The 27276-nt window shown below is 47.2% G+C and overlaps 1 protein-coding gene across 1 annotated transcript; it reads left to right on the forward strand.

Moving 5' to 3' along the window:
* The first annotated feature begins 485 nt into the window (after positions 1 to 485).
* On the forward strand, positions 486 to 27276 carry LOC127918787 (regulator of G-protein signaling 11-like). The gene is made up of 5 exons (XM_052502009.1): positions 486 to 843; positions 6057 to 6153; positions 19042 to 19092; positions 19211 to 19317; positions 27208 to 27276. The coding sequence occupies exons 1-5, from the start codon at positions 781 to 783 to the stop codon at positions 27274 to 27276; spliced, it is 387 nt and encodes a 128-aa protein (XP_052357969.1). The 5' UTR covers positions 486 to 780.

Raw genomic sequence — 27276 nt, forward strand, 5'->3', positions numbered from 1 at the left:
CTAAATATATTAATAAAGTATTCCTAACATAAATGTATCTACTAAATATATTAATAAAGTATTACTAACATAAATATACCTACTAAATATATGAATAAAGTATTACTACTTATGATGATGTCTTTTAACATTCCCATATCATAAATGTTTCCACGGTGAACATAAATGAATTAATAAATATGCAATATAATATAATCCTCATTAATCTGCAGAATGGCAGCATCACCAGTCTGAGAGATAGAAGGGGAGGGGATGAGAGAGTGAGAGGGCGGATGGAAAGAGAGAGATAGAAGGGGAGGGGATGGAGTGAGAGAAAGAGAGAGAGCGAGAGAGAGAGAGAGGAGGGGGGGATGGAGAGAGAGAGAGAGAGAGAGAGAGAGAGAGAGAGAGAGAGAGAGAGAGAGAGAGAGAGAGAGAGAGAGGGGGGGGATGGAGTGAGAGAGATAAAAGGTGGATGGAGAAAGAGAGGGAGGGAGGGGGCTGGATGCTCTTGTGCAGCTCGGTTCATTTCTGCACTTTACTGTCCTGCTGCTGCCTGCTACCTCCGATTACTGAAAAGAGACAGAGACATCTAGACAGCACTTCTACTGAAAGAGAGATAGAGAAGGAGAGAGCTAAAGAGAGAAAAAGAGATATAGAGAGTGAGGGATAGAGAGAGAGAGACGGAGAGAGAGAGACGGAGAGACAGATATATATAAAGAGAGAGAGAGAGAGCTAAAGAGAGAAAGAGAGATATATAGAGAGGGGATAGAGAGAGGGAGAGAGACGGAGAGAGAGAAGATGACCATCAACACGCTGACAAAAGGAGGAGCTCAGAGGGAGCAGATGTATTGCCTCAGAAAGGTACCGTAACTACACTAAACCCTACTCACTACTCCTACACCATAACCCCTAAACCTTACTACTAACCCTGAACACTGCCCCTAACCCCTACACCCTAAACCCTAACCCTAACCCCATCCCCTAAACCCTAACCCCATCCCCTAAACCCTGCCCCTAACCCCTACTCCCTAAACCCTACTCGCTAACCCTAACCCCTAAACCATGTCCCTAACCCCTGCTCCCTAAACCCTAACCCCCACTCCCTAACCCCTAAACCTTGTCCCTAACCCCTGCTCCCTAACCCCTACTCTCTAACCCCTAAACCCTGTCCCTAACCCCTAAACCTTGTCCCTAACCCCTGCTCCCTAAACCCCACTCCCTTACCCCTAAACCCTGTCCCTAACCCCTACTCCCTAAACCCTACTCGCTAACCCTAACCCCTAAACCCTGTCCCTAACCCCTGCTCCCTTAACCCTAACCCCCACTCCCTAACCCCTAAACCCTGTCCCTAACCCCTGCTCCCTAACCCCTACTCTCTAACCCCTAAACCCTGTCCCTAACCCCTAAACCTTGTCCCTAACCCCTGCTCCCTAACCCCCACTCCCTTACCCCTAAACCCTGTCCCTAACCCCTACTCCCTAAACCCTATTCGCTAACCCTAACCCCTAAACCCTGTCCCTAACCCCTGCTCCCTTAACCCTAACCCCCACTCCCTAACCCCTAAACCCTAACCCTAACCCCCACTCCCTAACCCCTAAACCCTGTCCCTAACCCCTGCTCCCTGCTCCCTAACCCCCACTCCCAAAACCCTGTCCCTAACCCCTACTCCCTAACCCCTACTCTCTATTTTTTTATTTAACCAGGTAAGCTAGTTGAGAACAAGTTCTCATTTACAACTGCGAAGCAGTGAGACACAAACAACAACACAGAGTTATACGTGGAATAAACAAGAGTACAGTCAATAACACAATAGAAAAAGAAGAAAGTCTATATACCGTACGCAAGGTGAGGTGGTAAGGCAGTAAATCGGCCATAGTAGCGAAGTAATTACAATTTAGCAGATTAACACTGGAGTGATAGATAAGCAGATGGTGATGTGCAAGTAGAAATACTGGTGTGCAATTGAGCAGAAAAGTAAATAAAAACAATAGGGGGATGAGGTAGGTAGATTGGATGGGCTATTTACAGATGGGCTATGTACAGCTGCAGCGATCGGTTAGCTGCTCAGATAGATGATGTTTAAAGTTAGTGTGGGAAATAGAAGTCTCCAGCTTCAGCGATTTTTGCAATTCGTTCCTGTCGTTGGCAGCAGAGAACTGGAAGGAAAGGCGGCTAAAGGAGGTGTTGGCTTTGGGGATGACCAGTGAGATATACCTGCTGGAGTGCGTGCTACGGGTGGGTGTCTTTATCGTGACCAGTGAGCTGAGATAAGGTGGAGCTTTAGCTAGCATAGACTTATAGATGACCTGGAGCCAAGTGGGTCTGGCGACGAATAGATAGCGAGGGTCAGCGGACTAGAGCATACAGGTCGCAGTGGTGGGTGGTATAAGGCGCTTTGGTGACAAAACGGATGGCACTGTGATAGACTGCATCCAGTTTGCTGAGTAGAGTATTGGTAGTACTAATTACCTAAAGTCGAGGATCGGTAGGATAGTCAGTTTTACGAGGTACGTTTGGCGGCGTGAGTAAAGGAGGCTTTGATGCGAAATAGGAAGCCGATTCTAGATTTTATTTTGGATTGGAGATGTTTAATATGCGTCTGGAAGTGTGCAGGCAGCGAGCGGTTGAAAAGAATGCATTTAGTTTTACTAGCGTTTAAGAGCAGTTGGAGGCCACGGAAGGAGTGTTGTATGGCATTGAAGCTTGTTTGGAGGTTTGTTAAACAGTGTCCAAAAAGGGCCAGATGTATACAGAATGGTGTCGTCTGCGTAGAGGTGGATGAGGGAATCACCCGAAGCAAGAGCGACATTGTTGATATATACAGAGAAAAGAGTCAGCCCAAGAATTGAACTTTGTGGTATCCCCATAGAGACTGCCAGCGTTCCGGACAACAGGCCCTCTGATTTTACACACTGAACTGTGTCTGCGAAGTAGTTGGTGAACCAGGCGAGGCAGTCAATTGAGAAACCAAGGCTATTGAGTCTGCCGATAAGGATACGGTAATTGACAGAGTCGAAAGTCTTGGGCAGGTCGATGAAGACGGCTGCACAGTACTGTCTTTTATAGATGGGGGTTATGATATCATTTAGTACCTTGAGCATGGCTGAGGTGCACCCGTGACCAGCTCGGAAACCGGATTGCACAGCGGAGAAGGTACGTGGGATTCAAAATGGCCAGTGATCTGTGTATTAACTTGGCTTTCGAAGACTTTAGAAAGGCAGGGCAGGATGGATATAGGTCTAAAATAGTTTGGGCCTCGAGTGTCACCCCTTGAAGAGGGGGATGACCACGGCAGCTTTCTAATCTTAGGGATCTCGGACGATACGAAAGAGAGGTTGAACAGACTGGTAATAGGGGTTGCAACAATGGCGGCGGATCGTTTTAGAAAGAGGGTCCAGATTGTCTAGCCCAGCTGATTTGTACGGGTCCGGGTTTTGCAGCTCTTTCAGAACATCTGCTATCTGGATTTGGGTGAAGGAGAAGCTGGGGAGGCTCGGGCGGGTAGCTGTGGGAGGTGCAGAGCTGTTTGCCGGGATTGGGGTAGCCAGGAGGAAAGCATGGCCAGCTGTAAAGAAATGTATGTTGAAATGTTCGATTATCATGGATTGATCGGTGTTGACCGTGTTACCTAGAATCAGTGCAGTGGGCAGCTGGGAGGAGGTGCTCTTATTCTCCATGGACTTTACAGTGTCCCAAAACTTTTTGGAGTTAGCGCTACAGGATGCAAATTTCTGTTTGAAAAAGCTAGCCTTTGCTTTCCTGACTGACTGCGTGTATTGGTTCCTGACTTCCCTGAACAGTTGCATATCGCTGGAACTATTCGATACTATTGAAGTCCGCCACAGGATGTTTTTGTGCTGGTCGAGGGCAGTCAGGTCTGGAGTGAACCAAGGGGTATATCTGTTCTTAGTTCTATATTTTTTGAAAGGGGCATGCTTATTTAAGATGGTGAGGAAAGAAGAAGTACCAGGCATCCTCGACTGACGGGAGGAGGTCAATATCCTTCCAGGATACCTGGGCCAGGTCGATTAGAAAGGCCTGCTCGCTGAAGTGTTTAAGGGAGCGTTTGACTGTGATGAGGTCGTTTGTGGTCGTTTGACTGCGGACCCATTACGGACTCAGGCAATGAGGAAGTGATCGCTGAGATCCTTGTTGAAGACAGCAGAGGTGTATTTAGAGGGCTATGAGAATGATAGCAAATGAGAGTGACTGGGGACATGCAGGACCTTGGTTAACCTCCACATCACCAGAGGAACAGAGGAGGAGTAGGATGAGGGTACGGCTAAAGGCTATCAAAACTGGTCGTCTTGTGCATTGGGGACAGAGAATAAAAGGAGCAGATTTCTGGGCCTGGTACAATAGATTCAGGGCATAATGTGCAGACAGGGGTATGGTGGGGTGCGGGTACAGTGGAGGTAAACCTAGGCATTGAGTGATGATGAGAGAGGTTGCATCTTTGGACACGCTAGTTATGCTGGGTGAGGTCACCGCATGTGTGGGAGGTGGGACAAAAGAGGTATCTGAGGCATGTTGAGTGGGACTAGGGACTACGCAGTGAACTAAAACAATGACAACTATCCTAAACAACAGTTTACAAGGCATATTGACATTTGAAGCGAGGCATAAAGCGATGCTTCACATCACAGGTGTTGATTGAGAGAGCTAGCTAAGACAACGGGTAAGACAACAACAGCAAATCAGTTAAGACAACAACAACAGGTAAAATGGCGATGAATGGGCAGAGAGTGTCGGTTAACTACACACAGGGCCTGAGTTCGTGGCTGAGGCCGACAGATAAACTAAATAAACTAAATGGAGTACCGGGATGAATGAACAGTCCATCAGGCATCAGCTATGTAGCCAAGTGAACATTGGGTCCGGTGAACAGCAATAGATGAAACAGGGAAGCCGGGGTAGTCGTTACTACGCAAGCAACCGGGAGCAACCGCCGTTTAAAGTTAGCAGGCCGGGGCTCGAAGAAACGTCTGCTCCGACGGCCGGTTGAGGGCACAGAGGATGGAGTTACTTCGGCGGACTAGTCGTGGTGGTACTCCCTAACCCCAACTCCTTAACCCCTAACCCCTACTCAATAACCCTAACCCCAACTCCTTAACCCATAACCCCTACTCAATAACCCTAACCCCTACTCCCTAACCCTATCCCCTACTCCATAACCCTAACCCCAACTCCCTAACCCCTAACCCCTACTCAATAACCCTAACCCCTACTCCCTAACACTATCCCCTACTCCATAACCCTAACCCCAACTCCTTAACCCCTAACCCCTACTCAATAACCCTAACCCCTACTCCCTAACCCTATCCCCTACTCCATAACCCTAACCCCAACTCCCTAACCCCTACTCAATAACCCTAACCCCTACTCCCTAACCCTATCCCCTAAATCCAATCCCTAAACCCTAACCCCTACTCCATAACTCCTACACCCTAACCCCTAAACCCTAACCCCTAATCCCTATCCCTAAACCCTATTCCTAACCCCTACTCCCTACTATGTAACCCTAACCCCTACTCACTATCCCCTAAACCCTAAACCCTAACCCCTTTCCCTAACCCCTAAACCCTAACCCTAAACCCTAAACCCTAAACCCTACTCCCTAACCCCTATCCCCTAACCCCTACTCCCTAACCCTTAACCCCTACTCCCTAACCCCTATCCCCTAACCCTACTCCCTAACCCTTAACCCCTATCCCCTAACCCCTATCCCCTAACCCCTACTCCCTAACCCTTAACCCCTATCCCGTAACCCCTACCCCTAACCCCTACTCCCTAACCCCTACTCCCTATCCCCTACTCCCTAACCCCTACTCCCTATCCCCTACACCCTACTCCCTAATCCGTAACTTCACTAAACTGTAGTTTCTAAACTAACAGACTAATAATGGAATAATAGAGGTCACGAGTAGAGCTCAAAGTTTCTGTGTGTGTGTCTCCCTAACCCCTATGTGTGTGTGTGTGTGTGTGTGTGTGTGTGTGTGTGTGTGTGTGTGTGTGTGTGTGTGTGTGTGTGTGTGTGTGTGTGTGTGTGTGTGTGTGTGTGTGTGTGTGTGTAGATGGAGAGAGTGATCGTAGCAATGCAAGATCCTGACATGGGGATGAAGATGAGAAACCAGAGACTCCTCATCACCGTTATACCACACGCCATGACCGGTAGGTTACCAAGGTTGCAATACCATGACCTCTAGGACCTCATCACCGTTATACCACCCCACCATGACCTCTAGGTCCTCATCACTGTTATACCACCCACCATGACCTCTAGGTCCTCATCACTGTTATACCACCCACCATGACCTCTAGGTCCTCATCACTGTTATACCACCCCACCATGACCTCTAGGTCCTCATCACTGTTATACCACCCACCATGACCTCTAGGTCCTCATCACTGTTATACCACCCCACCATGACCTTTAGGTCCTCATCACTGTTATACCACCCCACCATGACCTCTAGGTCCTCATCACTGTTATACCACCCATCATGACCTCTAGGTCCTCATCACTGTTATACCACCCCACCATGACCTCTAGGTCCTCATCACTGTTATACCACCCACCATGACCTTTAGGTCCTCATCACTGTTATACCACCCCACCATGACCTCTAGGTCCTCATCACTGTTATACCACCCCACCATGACCTCTAGGTCCTCATCACTGTTATACCACCCCACCATGACCTCTAGGTCCTCATCACTGTTATACCACCCACCATGACCTCTAGGTCCTCATCACTGTTATACCACCCACCATGACCTCTAGGTCCTCATCACTGTTATACCACCCACCATGACCTCTAGGTCCTCATCACTGTTAAACCACCCCACCATGACCTCTAGGTCCTCATCACTGTTATTCCACCCACCATGACCTCTAGGTCCTCATCACTGTTATACCACCCACCATGACCTCTAGGTCCTCATTACTGTTATACCACCCCACCATGACCGGTAGGTTACCAAGGTTGCAATACCATGACCTCTAGGACCTCATCACCGTTATACCACCCCACCATGACCTCTAGGTCCTCATCACTGTTATACCACCCATCATGACCTCTAGGTCCTCATCACTGTTATACCAACCACCATGACCTCTAGGTCCTCATCACTGTTATACCACCCCACCATGACCTCTAGGTCCTCATCACTGTTATACCACCCACCATGACCTCTAGGTCCTCATCACCGTTATACCACCCCACCATGACCTCTAGGTCCTCATCACTGTTATACCACCCACCATGACCTCTAGGTCCTCATCACTGTTATACCACCCCACCATGACCTCTAGGTCCTCATCACTGTTATACCACCCACCATGACCTCTAGGTCCTCATCACTGTTATACCACCCACCATGACCTCTAGGTCCTCATCACTGTTATACCACCCACCATGACCTCTAGGTCCTCATCACTGTTATACCACCCACCATGACCTCTAGGTCCTCATCACTGTTATACCACCCACCATGACCTCTAGGTCCTCATCACTGTTATACCACCCCACCATGACCTCTAGGTCCTCATCACTGTTATACCACCCCACCATGACCTCTAGGTCCTCATCACTGTTATACCACCCATCATGACCTCTAGGTCCTCATCACTGTTATACCACCCCACCATGACCTCTAGGTCCTCATCACTGTTATACCACCCCACCATGACCTCTAGGTCCTCATCACTGTTATACCACCCACCATGACCTCTAGGTCCTCATCACTGTTATACCACCCACCATGACCTCTAGGTCCTCATCACTGTTATACCACCCCACCATGACCTCTAGGTCCTCATCACTGTTATACCACCCACCATGACCTTTAGGTCCTCATCACTGTTATACCACCCACCATGACCTCTAGGTCCTCATCACTGTTATACCACCCACCATGACCTTTAGGTCCTCATCACTGTTATACCACCCACCATGACCTCTAGGTCCTCATCACTGTTATACCACCCACCATGACCTCTAGGTCCTCATCACTGTTATACCACCCACCATGACCTCTAGATCCTCATCACTGTTATACCACCCACCATGACCTCTAGGTCCTCATCACTGTTATACCACCCACCATGACCTCTAGGTCCTCATCACTGTTATACCAACCACCATGACCTCTAGGTCCTCATCACTGTTATACCACCCCACCATGACCTCTAGGTCCTCATCACTGTTATACCACCCACCATGACCTCTAGGTCCTCATCACTGTTATACCACCCCACCATGACCTTTAGGTCCTCATCACTGTTATACCACCCCACCATGACCTCTAGGTCCTCATCACTGTTATACCACCCATCATGACCTCTAGGTCCTCATCACTGTTATACCACCCCACCATGACCTCTAGGTCCTCATCACTGTTATACCACCCACCATGACCTTTAGGTCCTCATCACTGTTATACCACCCCACCATGACCTCTAGGTCCTCATCACTGTTATACCACCCCACCATGACCTCTAGGTCCTCATCACTGTTATACCACCCCACCATGACCTCTAGGTCCTCATCACTGTTATACCACCCACCATGACCTCTAGGTCCTCATTACTGTTATACCACCCCACCATGACTGGTAGGTTACCAAGGTTGCAATACCATGACCTCTAGGACCTCATCACTGTTATACCACCCCACCATGACCTCTAGGTCCTCATCACTGTTATACCACCCACCATGACCTCTAGGTCCTCATCACTGTTATACCACCCACCATGACCTCTAGGTCCTCATCACTGTTATACCACCCCACCATGACCTCTAGGTCCTCATCACTGTTATACCACCCACCATGACCTTTAGGTCCTCATCACTGTTATACCACCCACCATGACCTCTAGGTCCTCATCACTGTTATACCACCCACCATGACCTTTAGGTCCTCATCACTGTTATACCACCCACCATGACCTCTAGGTCCTCATCACTGTTATACCACCCACCATGACCTCTAGGTCCTCATCACTGTTATACCACCCACCATGACCTCTAGGTCCTCATCACTGTTATACCACCCACCATGACCTCTAGGTCCTCATCACTGTTATACCACCCCACCATGACCTCTAGGTCCTCATCACTGTTATACCACCCCACCATGACCTCTAGGTCCTCATCACTGTTATACCACCCATCATGACCTCTAGGTCCTCATCACTGTTATACCAACCACCATGACCTCTAGGTCCTCATCACTGTTATACCACCCCACCATGACCTCTAGGTCCTCATCACTGTTATACCACCCACCATGACCTCTAGGTCCTCATCACTGTTATACCACCCCACCATGACCTTTAGGTCCTCATCACTGTTATACCACCCCACCATGACCTCTAGGTCCTCATCACTGTTATACCACCCATCATGACCTCTAGGTCCTCATCACTGTTATACCACCCCACCATGACCTCTAGGTCCTCATCACTGTTATACCACCCACCATGACCTCTAGGTCCTCATCACTGTTATACCACCCCACCATGACCTCTAGGTCCTCATCACTGTTATACCACCCCACCATGACCTCTAGGTCCTCATCACTGTTATACCACCCCACCATGACCTCTAGGTCCTCATCACTGTTATACCACCCACCATGACCTCTAGGTCCTCATTACTGTTATACCACCCACCATGACCTCTAGGTCCTCATCACTGTTATTCCACCCACCATGACCTCTAGGTCCTCATCACTGTTATACCACCCACCATGACCTCTAGGACCTCATCACTGTTATACCACCCACCATGACCTCTAGGTCCTCATCACTGTTATACCACCCACCATGACCTCTAGGTCCTCATCACTGTTATACCACCCACCATGACCTTTAGGTCCTCATCACTGTTATACCACCCACCATGACCTCTAGGTCCTCATCACTGTTATACCACCCACCATGACCTCTAGGTCCTCATTACTGTTATACCACCCACCATGACCTCTAGGTCCTCATCACTGTTATTCCACCCACCATGACCTCTAGGTCCTCATCACTGTTATACCACCCACCATGACCTCTAGGACCTCATCACTGTTATACCACCCACCATGACCTCTAGGTCCTCATCACTGTTATACCACCCACCATGACCTCTAGGTCCTCATCACTGTTATACCACCCACCATGACCTTTAGGTCCTCATCACTGTTATACCACCCACCATGACCTCTAGGTCCTCATCACTGTTATACCACCCACCATGACTGGTAGGTTACCAAGGTTGCAATACCATGACCTCTAGGACCTCATCACTGTTATACCACCCCACCATGACCTCTAGGTCCTCATCACTGTTATACCACCCACCATGACCTCTAGGTCCTCATCACTGTTATACCACCCACCATGACCTCTAGGTCCTCATCACTGTTATACCACCCACCATGACCTCTAGGTCCTCATTACTGTTATACCACCCCACCATGACTGGTAGGTTACCAAGGTTGCAATACCATGACCTCTAGGACCTCATCACTGTTATACCACCCCACCATGACCTCTAGGTCCTCATCACTGTTATACCACCCACCATGACCTCTAGGTCCTCATCACTGTTATACCACCCCACCATGACCTCTAGGACCTCATCACTGTTATACCACCCCACCATGACCTCTAGGTCCTCATCACTGTTATACCACCCCACCATGACCTTTAGGTCCTCATCACTGTTATTCCACCCACCATGACCTCTAGGTCCTCATCACCGTTATACCACCCCACCATGACCTCTAGGTCCTCATCACTGTTATACCACCCACCATGACCTCTAGGACCTCATCACTGTTATACCACCCCACCATGACCTCTAGGTCCTCATCACTGTTATACCACCCCACCATGACCTTTAGGTCCTCATCACTGTTATTCCACCCACCATGACCTCTAGGTCCTCATCACCGTTATACCACCCCACCATGACCTCTAGGTCCTCATCACTGTTATACCACCCACCATGACCTCTAGGACCTCATCACTGTTATACCACCCCACCATGACCTCTAGGTCCTCATCACTGTTATACCACCCCACCATGACCTTTAGGTCCTCATCACTGTTATTCCACCCACCATGACCTCTAGGTCCTCATCACTGTTATACCACCCCACCATGACCTCTAGGTCCTCATCACTGTTATACCACCCACCATGACCTCTAGGTCCTCATCACTGTTATACCACCCACCATAACCTCTAGGTCCTCATCACTGTTATACCACCCACCATGACCTCTAGGTCCTCATCACTGTTATACCACCCACCATGACCTCTAGGTCCTCATCACTGTTATACCACCCCACCATGACCTCTAGGTCCTCATCACTGTTATACCACCCACCATGACCTCTAGGTCCTCATCACTGTTATACCACCCACCATGACCTCTAGGTCCTCATCATTGTTATTCCACCCACCATGACCTCTAGGTCCTCATCACTGTTATACCACCCACCATGACCTCTAGGTCCTCATCACTGTTATACCACCCACCATGACCTCTAGGTCCTCATCACTGATATACCACCCCACCATGACCTCTAGGTCCTCATCTCCATTATACCTGTTTATCCACTTGTCCTTCAGACAAGGAGAGGACTGAAAATGTTTTTAGAAGCAAGAAACCACTTTACAAAATAAAAAGCATTATTATTCTCATACCATTATTACGGAGAATCAGACAAATTATACTACCCTCTGCCTATTGGCTACTTAGCTTATTGAAGCCTGTCACAAAATACAACACTGCCCCTTTAAGACATAAACAAGCTCTTTACCTGACTCATTAGAGGTCTAGAAATGTAAATGTTTTGTGCTCTTGTAGGAAGCAATCAATCCCCCATTGCTGACTACAAATGATCTATAACTGGGCTAATAACTCACTAACTAGTTCAGGATATGAACAATGCAGCTCTCGCTTTGATCTCAAAACAAGTGCATCTACTCACGACCACTCATGCTGTAAACACAGTCCAGTGCATCTACTCACGACCACTCATGCTGTAAACACAGTCCAGTGCATCTACTCACGACCGCTCATGCTGTAAACACAGTCCAGTGCATCTACTCACGACCGCTCATGCTGTAAACACAGTCCAGTGCATCTACTCACGACCGCTCATGCTGTAAACACAGTCCAGTTCATCTACTCACGACCGCTCATGCTGTAAACACAGTCCAGTGCATCTACTCACGACCGCTCATGCTGAGTAGTGCATGTCAGTGCAATAGAATCCTACTCCGATGCGTTCTGCCTACAACAAGATCTCATGCATAGTTTGTTTTGTTTCAGTTTGTTGCATTGAAACCTATTACATTGTTGCATTGTTGAACCTATCACAAGTCCCACAGTAAAGGGAAACATTGATAGTTTTAACTAAGGGGGAAAGTAGAAAGTTGAGCGAATTTCAATCTCGTGCTTCTCTGTGCTGATATTTCTTTTGCACGGCAGTCCTGGGGAGCTGCGAGCCTGCTCAGCATGCAGCTTAGAGGTAATATTGGTCCTGGGGAGCTGCGAGCCTGCTCAGCATGCAGCTTAGAGGTAATATTGGTCCTGGGGAGCTGCGAGATGCTCAGCATGCAGCTTAGAGGTAATATTGGTCCTGGGGAGCTGCGAGATGCTCAGCATGCATCTTAGAGGTAATATTGGTCCTGGGGAGCTGCGAGCCTGCTCAGCATGCAGCTTCGAGGTAATATTGGTCCTGGGGAGCTGCGAACCTGCTCAGCATGCAGCTTAGATGTAATATTGGTCCTGGGGAGCTGCGAGCCTGCTCAGGCATGCAGCTTAGAGGTAATATTGGTCCTGGGGAGCTGCTAGCCTGCTCAGCATGCAGCTTAGAGGTAATATTGGTCCTGGGGAGCTGCGAGCCCGCTCAGCATGCAGCTTAGAGGTAATATTGGTCCTGGGGAGCTGCGAGATGCTCAGCATGCATCTTAGAGGTAATATTGGTCCTGGGGAGCTGCGAGCCTGCTCAGCATGCAGCTTAGAGGTAATATTGGTCCTGGGGAGCTGCGAGCCTGCTCAGCATGCAGCTTAGAGGTAATATTGGTCCTGGGGAGCTGCGAGCCTGCTCAGCATGCAGCTTAGAGGTAATATTGGTCCTGGGGAGCTGCGAGCCTACTCAGGCATGCAGCTTAGAGGTAATATTGGTCCTGGGGCTTGTGGGGTCTGTTTGATGCTCCAGATACTCAACTCGTCTAAAGAAGGACAGTTTTATTGCTTCTTTAATTAGAACTACAGTTTTCAGCTGTACTACCTACAGTGTTTCCTTTTTAAAATGATAAACTTGGATTAGCTAAAACAACGTGCCATTGGAACACAGGAGTGATGGTTGCTGATAACGGGCCTCTGTACGCCTATGTAGATATTCTATTTTAAAAAATGACGTTTCCAGCTACAATAGAAACGAGAGAGTTAGTTAGTTACTACAGCTACAACAGAAATGAGAGAGTTAGCTAGTTACTTCAGCTACAATAGAAATGAGAGAGTTAGTTAGTTACTACAGCTACAATAGAAATGAGAGAGTTAGTTAGTTACTACAGCTACAATAGAAATGAGAGAGTTAGTTAGTTACTACAGCTACAATGGAAATGAGAGAGTTAGTTAGTTACTACAGCTACAATGGAAATGAGAGAGTTAGTTAGTTACTACAGCTACAATGGAAATGAGAGAGTTAGTTAGTTCCTACAGCTACAATGGAAATGAGAGAGTTAGTTAGTTACTACAGCTACAATAGAAATGAGAGACTAAGTTAGTTCCTACAGCTACAATAGATATGAGAGAGTTAGTTAGTTACTACAGCTACAATGGACATGAGAGTGTTAGTTAGTTCCTACAGCTACAATAGATATGAGAGAGTTAGTTAGTTACTACAGCTACAATAGAAATGAGAGAGTTAGTTAGTTACTACAGCTACAATAGAAATGAGAGAGTTAGTTAGTTACTACAGCTACAATAGAAATGAGAGAGTTAGTTAGTTACTACAGCTACAATAGAAATGAGAGAGTTAGTTAGTTACTACAGCTACAATAGATACGAGAGACTAAGTTAGTTCCTACAGCTACAATAGATATGAGAGAGTTAGTTAGTTACTACAGCTACAATAGAAATGAGAGAGTTAGTTAGTTCCTACAGCTACAATATAAATGAGAGAGTTAGTTAGTTACTACAGCTACAATAGATATGAGAGAGTTAGTTAGTTACTACAGCTACAATGGAAATGAGAGAGTTAGTTAGTTACTACAGCTACAATAGATATGAGAGACTAAGTTAGTTCCTACAGCTACAATAGAAATGAGAGAGTTAGTTAGTTGCTACAGCTACAATAGAAATGAGAGAGTTAGTTAGTTCCTACAGCTACAATAGAAATGAGAGAGTTAGTTAGTTGCTACAGCTACAATAGAAATGAGAGAGTTAGTTAGTTCCTACAGCTACAATAGATATGAGAGAGTTAGTTAGTTACTACAGCTACAATGGAAATGAGAGAGTTAGTTAGTTACTACAGCTACAATGGAAATGAGAGAGTTAGTTAGTTACTACAGCTACAATGGAAATGAGAGAGTTAGTTAGTTCCTACAGCTACAATGGAAATGAGAGAGTTAGTTAGTTACTACAGCTACAATAGAAATGAGAGACTAAGTTAGTTCCTACAGCTACAATAGATATGAGAGAGTTAGTTAGTTACTACAGCTACAATGGAAATGAGAGTGTTAGTTAGTTCCTACAGCTACAATAGAAATGAGAGAGTTAGTTAGTTACTACAGCTACAATAGAAATGAGAGAGTTAGTTAGTTACTACAGCTACAATAGAAATGAGAGAGTTAGTTAGTTACTACAGCTACAATAGAAATGAGAGAGTTAGTTAGTTACTACAGCTACAATATAAATGAGAGAGTTAGTTAGTTACTACAGCTACAATAGATATGAGAGAGTTAGTTAGTTCCTACAGCTACAATGGAAATGAGAGAGTTAGTTAGTTACTACAGCTACAATAGATATGAGAGACTAAGTTAGTTCCTACAGCTACAATAGATATGAGAGAGTTAGTTAGTTCCTACAGCTACAATAGATATGAGAGAGTTAGTTAGTTCCTACAGCTACAATGGAAATGAGAGAGTTAGTTAGTTACTACAGCTACAATGGAAATGAGAGAGTTAGTTAGTTCCTACAGCTACAATAGAAATGAGAGAGTTAGTTAGTTACTACAGCTACAATAGAAATGAGAGAGTTAGTTAGTTACTACAGCTACAATAGAAATGAGAGAGTTAGTTAGTTACTACAGCTACAATAGAAATGAGAGAGTTAGTTAGTTACTACAGCTACAATAGATATGAGAGACTAAGTTAGTTCCTACAGCTACAATAGATATGAGAGAGTTAGTTAGTTACTACAGCTACAATGGAAATGAGAGCGTTAGTTAGTTCCTACAGCTACAATAGATATGAGAGAGTTAGTTAGTTACTACAGCTACAATAGAAATGAGAGAGTTAGTTAGTTCCTACAGCTACAATATAAATGAGAGAGTTAGTTAGTTACTACAGCTACAATAGATATGAGAGAGTTAGTTAGTTCCTACAGCTACAATGGAAATGAGAGAGTTAGTTAGTTACTACAGCTACAATAGATATGAGAGACTAAGTTAGTTCCTACAGCTACAATAGAAATGAGAGAGTTAGTTAGTTACTACAGCTACAATAGAAATGAGAGAGTTAGTTAGTTCCTACAGCTACAATAGATGAGAGAGTTAGTTAGTTACTACAGCTACAATGGAAATGAGAGCGTTAGTTAGTTCCTACAGCTACAATAGAAATGAGAGAGTTAGTTAGTTACTACAGCTACAATATATATGAGAGACTAAGTTAGTTACTACAGCTACAATAGAAATGAGAGAGTTAGTTAGTTACTACAGCTACAATAGAAATGAGAGAGTTAGTGAGTTACTACAGCTACAATAGAAATGAGAGAGTTTGTTAGTTACTACAGCTACAATAGAAATGAGAGAGTTAGTTAGTTACTACAGCTACAATAGAAATGAGAGAGTTAGTTAGTTCCTACAGCTACAATAGATATGAGAGAGTTAGTTAGTTACTACAGCTACAATGGAAATGAGAGCGTTAGTTAGTTCCTACAGCTACAATAGATATGAGAGAGTATGTTAGTTACTACAGCTACAATAGAAATGAGAGAGTTAGTTAGTTCCTACAGCTACAATGGAAATGAGAGAGTTAGTTAGTTACTACAGCTACAATAGATATGAGAGACTAAGTTAGTTCCTACAGCTACAATAGAAATGAGAGAGTTAGTTAGTTGCTACAGCTACAATAGAAATGAGAGAGTTAGTTAGTTACTACAGCTACAATAGATATGAGAGAGTTAGTTAGTTACTACAGCTACAATAGAAATGAGAGAGTTAGTTAGTTACTACAGCTACAATAGAAATGAGAGAGTTTGTTAGTTACTACAGCTACAATAGAAATGAGAGAGTTTGTTAGTTACTACAGCTACAATAGAAATGAGAGAGTTAGTTAGTTACTACAGCTACAATAGAAATGAGAGAGTTAGTTAGTTCCTACAGCTACAATAGATATGAGAGAGTTAGTTAGTTACTACAGCTACAATGGAAATGAGAGCGTTAGTTAGTTCCTACAGCTACAATAGATATGAGAGAGTTAGTTAGTTACTACAGCTACAATAGAAATGAGAGAGTTAGTTAGTTCCTACAGCTACAATGGAAATGAGAGAGTTAGTTAGTTACTACAGCTACAATAGATATGAGAGAGTTAGTTAGTTCCTACAGCTACAATAGAAATGAGAGAGTTAGTTAGTTACTACAGCTACAATAGAAATGAGAGAGTTAGTTAGTTACTACAGCTACAATAGATATGAGAGACTAAGTTAGTTACTACAGCTACAATAGAAATGAGAGAGTTAGTTAGTTACTACAGCTACAATAGAAATGAGAGAGTTAGTTAGTTACTACAGCTACAATAGAAATGAGAGAGTTTGTTAGTTACTACAGCTACAATAGAAATGAGAGAGTTTGTTAGTTACTACAGCTACAATAGAAATGAGAGAGTTAGTTAGTTACTACAGCTACAATAGAAATGAGAGAGTTTGTTAGTTACTACAGGTCGTGTATATTAACGCCACCTGTCAGTGACCCCAAAGGTTTGAAAGGTCGTGTATATTAACGCCACCTGTCAGTGACCCCAAAGGTTTGAAAGGTCGTGTATATTAAAGCCACCTGTCAGTGACCCCAAAGGTTTGAAAGGTCGTGTATATTAAAGCCACCTGTCAGTGACCCCAAAGGTTTGAAAGGTCGTGTATATTAACGCCACCTGTCAGTGACCCCAAAGGTTTGAAAGGTCGTGTATATTAACGCCACCTGTCAGTGACCCCAAAGGTTTGAAAGGTCGTGTATATTAACGCCACCTGTCAGACCCCAAAGGTTTGAAAGGTCGTGTATATTAACGCCACCTGTCAGTGACCCCAAAGGTTTGAAAGGTCGTGTATATTAACGCCACCTGTCAGTGACCCCAAAGGTTTGAAAGGTCGTGTATATTAACGCCACCTGTCAGTGACCCCAAAGGTTTGAAAGGTCGTGTATATTAACGCCACCTGTCAGTGACCCCAAAGGTTTGAAAGGTCGTGTATATTAACGCCACCTGTCAGTGAGTTTGATTTTAACGCCACCTGTCAGACCCCAAAGGCCACCTGTAACGCCACCTGTCAGATCCCAAAGGTTTGAAAGGTATTACTACGCCACAAAGGATAGTGATCAAAAGGTTTGTGATCTGTCAAGATCCATCTACACCTGGCATTTATCCAGATCCATCTACACTTGGCATTTATCCAGATCCATCTACACTTGGCATTTATCCAGATCCATCTACACTTGGCATTTATCCAGATCCGTCTACACTTGGCATTTATCCAGATCCGTCTACACTTGGCATTTATCCAGATCCGTCTACACTTGGCATTTATCCAGATCCGTCTACACTTGGCATTTATCCAGATCCATCTACACTTGGCATTTATCCAGATCCATCTACACTTGGCATTTATCCAGATCCATCTACACTTGGCATTTATCCAGATCCATCTACACTTGGCATTTATCCAGATCCGTCTACACTTGGCATTTATCCAGATCCATCTACACTTGGCATTTATCCAGATCCGTCTACACTTGGCATTTATCCAGATCCGTCTACACTTGGCATTTATCCAGATCCATCTACACTTGGCATTTATCCAGATCCATCTACACTTGGCATTTATCCAGATCCATCTACACTTGGCATTTATCCAGATCCATCTACACTTGGCATTTATCCAGATCCATCTACACTTGGCATTTATCCAGATCCATCTACACTTGGCATTTATCCAGATCCATCTACACTTGGCATTTATCCAGATCCGTCTACACTTGGCATTTATCCAGATCCGTCTACACTTGGCATTTATCCAGATCCGTCTACACTTGGCATTTATCCAGATCCGTCTACACTTGGCATTTATCCAGATCCGTCTACACTTGGCATTTATCCAGATCCATCTACACTTGGCATTTATCCAGATCCATCTACACTTGGCATTTATCCAGATCCATCTACACTTGGCATTTATCCAGATCCATCTACACTTGGCATTTATCCAGATCCATCTACACTTGGCATTTATCCAGATCCATCTACACTTGGCATTTATCCAGATCCATCTACACTTGGCATTTATGCAGATCCATCTACACTTGGCATTTATCCAGATCCATCTACACTTGGCATTTATCCAGATCCATCTACACTTGGCATTTATCCAGACACAACGGTTCCCTGAATACCTCCGGAGGGGGTCAGGAAGATCTGATCACAATCACATCACAATGCATCTTTTAATCGTCTACACCTATCTGGCAACGTGGGCACAATCAGCATGCTGACCAGATCAGGACAAAGGATGCATGTTAGAACCAGGTATAAACGGGGCAAATGTCTCTTTCTCTTTAGGTAATGATGTCATTGAATGGCTGATTCAGAAATACAACATAACAGAGGAAGGTAAGTGTTGTTGTTCCTTATTCACTGGGGATGTATTCCTCCTGTCACTATGTCTAGTTTTATACCATATCTTTGTCTCAAAGCTGCAATGTGTCACTTTTTGGGACTGTGTGTGTAGAGGCTCGCCACCTGGGAGGACTCCTGGTGCAGTATGGGTACATCTATCCTCTGAGGGAGCCGCGCTCTCTACTGCTGAGATCTGATGACTCTCCTTACCGCTTCCAGGTAACACACACAGACATCTCCCTCTCTCTCTATCCTCTCTACTGCTGAGATCTGATGACTCTCCTTACCGCTTCCAGGTAGCACACACAGACATCTCCCTAACTCTCTATCCTCTCTACTGCTGAGATCTGATAACTCTCCTTACCGCTTCCAGGTAGCACACACAGACATCTCCCTAACTCTCTATCCTCTCTACTGCTGAGATCTGATGACTCTCCTTACCGCTTCCAGGTAACACACACAGACATCTCCCTCTCTCTCTATCCTCTCTACTGCTGAGATCTGATGACTCTCCTTACCGCTCCCAGGTAGCACACACAGACATCTCCCTCTCTCTCTATCCTCTCTACTGCTGAGATCTGATGACTCTTCTTACCGCTTCCAGGTAACACACACAGACTCTCTCTCTATCAACTCTACTGCAGAGATCTGATGACTCTCCTTACCGCTCCCAGGTAGCACACACAGACATCTCCCTAACTCTCTATCCTCTCTACTGCTGAGATCTGATGACTCTCCTTACCGCTTCCAGGTAACACACACAGACATCTCCCTAACTCTCTATCCTCTCTACTGCTGAGATCTGATGACTCTCCTTACCGCTCCCAGGTAGCACACACAGACATCTCCCTAACTCTCTATCCTCTCTACTGCTGAGATCTGATGACTCTCCTTACCGCTCCCAGGTAGCACACACAGACATCTCCCTAACTCTCTATCCTCTCTACTCCTCTCTCCTCTCTCCTCTCTACTCCCCCCTTCTCTCTCTCCACTCTACTCCTCTCTCTCCTCCTCTTTTACTGTGGGGTCTGTTTGTGAACAGAGCCCCAGGACCAGCTTGCTTAGGGAACTCTTCTCCAGGTTCATCTCTGTGTCGGTGATGGCTTTGTTATGGAAGGTTTGGGAATCTCTTCCTTTTAGGTGGTTGTAGAATCTCTTTTCTGGATTTTGATAATTAGTGGGTATCGGCCTAATTCTGCTCTGCATGCATTATTTGGTTTTTACGTTGTACACTGATGATGTTATTGCAGAATTCTGTATGCAGAGTCTCAATTTGGTGTTTGTCCCATTTTGTGAATTCTTGGTTGGTGAGTGGACCCCAGACCTCACAACCATAAAGGGAAATTGGTTCTATAACTGAATCAAGTAATTTCTAGCCAGATCCTAATTGATATGTCAAATTTTATGTTCATTTTGATGGCGTAGAAGGCCCTTCTTGCCTTGTCTCTCAGATCGTTCACAGCCTTGTGGAAGTTACTTGAGGTGCTGATGTTTAGGCCGAGGTATATATAGTTTTTCTGTGTGCTCTAGGGCAACGGTGTCTAAATGGAATTTGTATTTACTGTCAGGGCCCAGGTCTGACAGAATCTGTGCAGAGTATCTAGGTGCTGTTGAAGGCCCTCCTTGGTTGGTGACAGAAGCACCAGATCATCAGCAAACAGTAGACATTTGACTTCAGATTCTAGTAGGATGAGGCCTGGTGCTGCAGACTGTTCTAGTGTCCTCGCCAATTCGTTGAAATATATGTTGAAGAGGGTGGGGCTTAAGCTGCTATTTTAACCGCACACTTGTTGTTTGTGTTCATGCATTTTATAATGTAAGTTTTTCCCCCAACACCACTTTCCATCATCTTTTTCTATAGCAGATCCTCATGCCAAATTGAGTCGAATCCGTTTTTGAAATCAACAAAGCATGAGAAGACTTTGCCTTTGTTTTGGTTTGTTTGTCAATTAGGGTGTGCAGGGTAAATACATGTTCTGTCATACCATCATTTGGTAAAAAGCCAATTTGACATTTTCTGAGTACATTGTTTTCACTGAGGAAATATACGAGTCTGCTGAACCAGTGGGTTCTGGAATCCAGTTTGTTCTGGAATCCAGTGGGTTCTGGAATCCAGTTTGTTCTGGAATCCAGTGGGTTCTGGAATCCAGTTTGTTCTGGAATCCAGTGGGTTCTGGAATCCAGTTTGTTCTGGAATCCAGTGGGTTCTGGAATCCAGTTTGTTCTGGAATCCAGTGGGTTCTGGTAGTTTTTAATTTTGATTCTAATATCTGTATTTGATCATGTATATATGTTTTTGCTGTTTGTTCTTTGTTATAGAGACAACAGATTGGAGAAGTGGTAAACCCACACATCTCCATTTTGGATAGATAATTCTTTGTGTTGTTGTTTGTTTTCCGTAGTGTATTTCTGTATTGTTTTAGTGATTCACCATAGTGAAGGCGTAGACTCTGTTTTCTGTGTCTCTTATGTTTTTGGTTGCGTAAGTTTCTCAATTTCTTTCTTATGTTTTTGTTTCTTCGGTTTTCTGTTTGACATTTTTAGATTTGAAGCTGAGAGGTCAAATATACTGTTAAGATTTTCTACTGCCATGTTTACACCACCACTATTACAGTGGAACGTTTTGTCCAGGAAGTTGTCTAAAAGGGATTGAATTTGATGTTTCCATAATTGTTGGTAGGTTTTTTGGTAGGTTTCCACACTACATTCCTTCCATCTATAGCATTTCGTAATATTACTCAGTTCCTTTGGTTTTGATGCCTCATCATTGAGTATTCCTCTGTTCAAGTAGACTGCTGAGATCTGATAGGGGAGTCAGTGGGCTGACTGTGGTCTGATAGGGGAGTCAGTGGGCTGACTGTGGTCTGATAGGGGTGTCAGTGGGCTGACTGTGGTCTGATAGGGGAGTCAGTGGGCTGACTGTGGTCTGATAGGGGAGTCAGTGGGGTGGGGTGTCAGTGGGCTGACTGTGGTCTGATAGGGGAGTCAGTGGGCTGACTGTGGTCTGATAGGGGAGTCAGTGGGCTGACTGTGGTCTGATAGGGGTGTCAGTGGGCTGACTGTGGTCTGATAGGGGAGTCAGTGGGCTGACTGTGGTCTGATAGGGGTGTCAGTGGGCTGACTGTGGTCTGATAGGGGAGTCAGTGGGCTGACTGTGGTCTGATAGGGGAGTCAGTGGGCTGACTGTGGTCTGATAGGCTGGGGAGTCAGTGGGCTGACTGTGGTCTGATAGGGGTGTCAGTGGGCTGACTGTGGTCTGATAGGGAGTCAGTGGGCTGACTGTGGTCTGATAGGGGAGTCAGTGGGCTGACTGTGGTCTGATAGGGAGTCAGTGGGGGTGGGCTGTCAGTGGGCTGACTGTGGTCTGATAGGGGAGTCAGTGGGCTGACTGTGATCTGATAGGGGTGTCAGTGGGCTGACTGTGGTCTGATAGGGGAGTCAGTGGGCTGACTGTGGTCTGATAGGGGAGTCAGTGGGCTGACTGTGGTCTGATAGGGGTGTCAGTGGGCTGACTGTGGTCTGATAGGGGTGTCAGTGGGCTGACTGTGGTCTGATAGGGGTGTCAGTGGGCTGACTGTGGTCTGATAGGGGAGTCAGTGGGCTGACTGTGGTCTGATAGGGGTGTCAGTGGGCTGACTGTGGTCTGATAGGGGTGTCAGTGGGCTGACTGTGATCTGATAGGGGTGTCAGTGGGCTGACTGTGGTCTGATAGGGGAGTCAGTGGGCTGACTGTGGTCTGATAGGGGTGTCAGTGGGCTGACTGTGGTCTGATAGGGGTGGGCTGACTGTGATCTGATAGGGGTGTCAGTGGGCTGACTGTGGTCTGATAGGGGTGTCAGTGGGCTGACTGTGGTCTGATAGGGGAGTCAGTGGGCTGACTGTGGTCTGATAGGGGAGTCAGTGGGCTGACTGTGGTCTGATAGGGGTGTCAGTGGGCTGACTGTGGTCTGATAGGGGTGTCAGTGGGCTGACTGTGGTCTGATAGGGGTGTCAGTGGGGTGACTGTGATCTGATAGGGGAGTCAGTGGGCTGACTGTGGTCTGATAGGGGTGTCAGTGGGCTGACTGTGGTCTGATAGGGGTGTCAGTGGGCTGACTGTGGTCTGATAGGGGAGTCAGTGGGCTGACTGTGGTCTGATAGGGGTGTCAGTGGGCTGACTGTGGTCTGATAGGGGAGTCAGTGGGCTGACTGTGGTCTGATAGGGGAGTCAGTGGGCTGACTGTGGTCTGATAGGGGAGTCAGTGGGCTGACTGTGGTCTGATAGGGGTGTCAGTGGGCTGACTGTGGTCTGATAGGGGAGTCAGTGGGCTGACTGTGGTCTGATAGGGGAGTCAGTGGGCTGACTGTGGTCTGATAGGGGAGTCAGTGGGCTGACTGTGGTCTGATAGGGGAGTCAGTGGGCTGACTGTGGTCTGATAGGGGAGTCAGTGGGCTGACTGTGGTCTGATAGGGGAGTCAGTGGGCTGACTGTGGTCTGATAGGGGAGTCAGTGGGCTGACTGTGGTCTGATAGGGGTGTCAGTGGGCTGACTGTGGTCTGATAGGGGAGTCAGTGGGCTGACTGTGGTCTGATAGGGGAGTCAGTGGGCTGACTGTGATCTGATAGGGGTGTCAGTGGGCTGACTGTGGTCTGATAGGGGAGTCAGTGGGCTGACTGTGGTCTGATAGGGGAGTCAGTGGGCTGACTGTGGTCTGATAGGGGAGTCAGTGGGCTGACTGTGATCTGATAGGAGTCAGTGGGCTGACTGTGGTCTGATAGGGGAGTCAGTGGGCTGACTGTGGTCTGATAGGGGAGTCAGTGGGCTGACTGTGATCTGATAGGGGTGTCAGTGGGCTGACTGTGGTCTGATAGGGAGTCAGTGGGCTGACTGTGGTCTGATAGGGGAGTCAGTGGGCTGACTGTGGTCTGATAGGGGAGTCAGTGGGCTGACTGTGGTCTGATAGGGAGTCAGTGGGCTGACTGTGGTCTGATAGGGGAGTCAGTGGGCTGACTGTGGTCTGATAGGGGAGTCAGTGGGCTGACTGTGATCTGATAGGGGAGTCAGTGGGCTGACTGTGGTCTGATAGGGGAGTCAGTGGGCTGACTGTGGTCTGATAGGGGTGTCAGTGGGCTGACTGTGGTCTGATAGGGGTGTCAGTGGGCTGACTGTGGTCTGATAGGGGTGTCAGTGGGCTGACTGTGGTCTGATAGGGGTGTCAGTGGGCTGACTGTGGTCTGATAGGGGTGTCAGTGGGCTGACTGTGGTCTGATAGGGGTGTCAGTGGGGTGGGGTGTCAGTGGGCTGACTGTGGTCTGATAGGGGAGTCAGTGGGCTGACTGTGGTCTGATAGGGGTGTCAGTGGGCTGACTGTGGTCTGATAGGGGAGTCAGTGGGCTGACTGTGGTCTGATAGGCGTGTCAGTGGGGTGGGGTGTCAGTGGGCTGACTCTGGTCTGATAGTGGGGAGTCAGTGGGCTGACTGGATCTGATAGGGAGTCAGTGGGCTGACTGTGGTCTGATAGGGGTGTCAGTGGGCTGACTGAGATCTGATAGGGGAGTCAGTGGGCTGACTGGTCTGATAGGGGAGTCAGTGGGCTGACTGTGGTCTGATAGGGGTGTCAGTGGGCTGACTGTGGTCTGATAGGGGTGTCAGTGGGGTGGGGTGTCAGTGGGCTGACTGTGATCTGATAGGGGTGTCAGTGGGCTGACTGTGGTCTGATAGGGGAGTCAGTGGGCTGACTGTGGTCTGATAGGGGTGTCAGTGGGCTGACTGTGGTCTGATAGGGGAGTCAGTGGGCTGACTGTGGTCTGATAGGGGTGTCAGTGGGCTGACTGTGGTCTGATAGGGGAGTCAGTGGGCTGACTGTGGTCTGATAGGGGAGTCAGTGGGCTGACTGTGGTCTGATAGGGGAGTCAGTGGGCTGACTGTGGTCTGATAGGGGTGTCAGTGGGCTGACTGTGATCTGATAGGGGAGTCAGTGGGCTGACTGTGGTCTGATAGGGGTGTCAGTGGGCTGACTGTGGTCTGATAGGGGAGTCAGTGGGCTGACTGTGGTCTGATAGGGGTGTCAGTGGGCTGACTGTGATCTGGGGAGTCAGTGGGCTGACTGTGGTCTGATGGGGGTGTCAGTGGGCTGACTGTGGTCTGATAGGGGTGTCAGTGGGCTGACTGTGGTCTGATAGGGGTGTCAGTGGGCTGACTGTGGTCTGATAGGGGTGTCAGTGGGCTGACTGTGATCTGATAGGGAGTCAGTGGGCTGACTGTGGTCTGATAGGGTGTCAGTGGGCTGACTGTGGTCTGATAGGGGTGTCAGTGGGCTGACTGTGGTCTGATAGGGAGTCAGTGGGCTGACTGTGGTCTGATAGGGGAGTCAGTGGGCTGACTGTGGTCTGATAGGGGTGTCAGTGGGCTGACTGTGGTCTGATAGGGAGTCAGTGGGCTGACTGTGGTCTGATAGGGGTGTCAGTGGGCTGACTGTGGTCTGATAGGGGTGTCAGTGGGCTGACTGTGATCTGATAGGGGAGTCAGTGGGCTGACTGTGGTCTGATAGGGGTGTCAGTTGCCTGACTGTGGTCTGATAGGGTAGTCAGTGGGCTGACTGTGGTCTGATAGGGGAGTCAGTGGGCTGACTATGGTCTGATAGGGGTGTCAGTGGGCTGACTGTGGTCTGATAGGGGTGTCAGTGGGCTGATTGTGATCTGATAGGGGCGTCAGTGGGCTGACTGTGGTCTGATAGGGGTGTCAGTGGGCTGACTGTGGTCTGATAGGGGTGTCAGTGGGCTGACTGGGCTGTCAGTGGGCTGTGGTCTGATAGGGGAGTCAGTGGGCTGACTGTGGTCTGATAGGGGTGTCAGTGGGTGGGGTGGGGTGTCAGTGGGCTGACTGTGGTCTGATAGGGGAGTCAGTGGGCTGACTGTGGTCTGACAGGGGAGTCAGTGGGCTGACAGATCTGATAGGGGAGTCAGTGGGCTGACTGTGGTCTGATAGGGGAGTCAGTGGGGTGGGGTGTCAGTGGGCTGACTGTGGTCTGATAGGGGTGTCAGTGGGCTGACTGTGGTCTGATAGGGGAGTCAGTGGGCTGACTGTGGTCTGATAGGGGAGTCAGTGGGCTGACTGTGATCTGAGTAGTGGGGGGTGTCAGTGGGCTGACTGTGGTCTGATTAACTGTGGGGAGTCAGTGGGCTGACTGTGGTCTGATAGGGGAGTCAGTGGGCTGACTGTGATCTGATAGGGGAGTCAGTGGGCTGACTGAGATCTGATAGGGGAGTCAGTGGGCTGACTGTGGTCTGATAGGGAGTCAGTGGGCTGACTGAGATCTGATAGGGGTGTCAGTGGACTGACTGTGGTCTGATAGGGGAGTCAGTGGGCTGACTATGGTCTGATAGGGAGTCAGTGGGCTGACTGTGGTCTGATAGGGAGTCAGTGGGCTGAATGTGGTCTGATAGGGGAGTCAGTGGGCTGACTGTGGTCTGATAGGGGTGTCAGTGGGCTGACTGTGGTCTGATAGGGGTGTCAGTGGGCTGACTGTGGTCTGATAGGGGAGTCAGTGGGCTAGCATTTAGGTTGCTACAGACTAGTACACGTCCCTGGGCCTGGAAATGATTGATTTCCCCAGCCAGGATGGAGAAGTTGTCTTCATTAAAGTATGGGGATTCTAGTGGGGAGATATAGGTAGCACACAGGAGGACATTTCTCTTTATTAAGATAATTTCCTTTTGAATTTCTAGCTAGATGTAAAATGTTCCTGTTTTGATTAATTTAATAGAGTGAGTTAGGGCTTAGGTCTGGTCTATACCAAATGAGCATACCCCCTGTCTTCCCTGTTTCAACCTGGTAGTGTGGTGGATGGGACTACCAGCTCTCTGTAACCTAGAGGGCAACCAGTGGGTCCGTCTCCTCTATACCAGGTTTCTTGTAGGATGACAATGTCTGTATTTCTGATTTCTTTGATGAATTCCAGGTTCCTGCTCTTTAGGCCAAAGGCAGATGACCTCAGGCCTTGGATATTCCAGGATGAGATAGTGAAGGCTTTAGGTTTCATAAAGTGTCCAGTGTTGTTGGTCGTGTGGTTTGGCCTCACGCAGACATCTCCCTCTTTCTGAACACCTCTCTCTCTCACTCTCTCTCAGACTCCATATTTCTGGACCAGTAGCCGCTGGCCTGCCTCAGAGCTGGACTATGGTGAGGTTAAGGGTTAA

Source organism: Oncorhynchus keta, unplaced genomic scaffold (assembly GCF_023373465.1).
Source record: "Oncorhynchus keta strain PuntledgeMale-10-30-2019 unplaced genomic scaffold, Oket_V2 Un_contig_14869_pilon_pilon, whole genome shotgun sequence".
Lineage (NCBI taxonomy): Eukaryota > Metazoa > Chordata > Actinopteri > Salmoniformes > Salmonidae > Oncorhynchus > Oncorhynchus keta.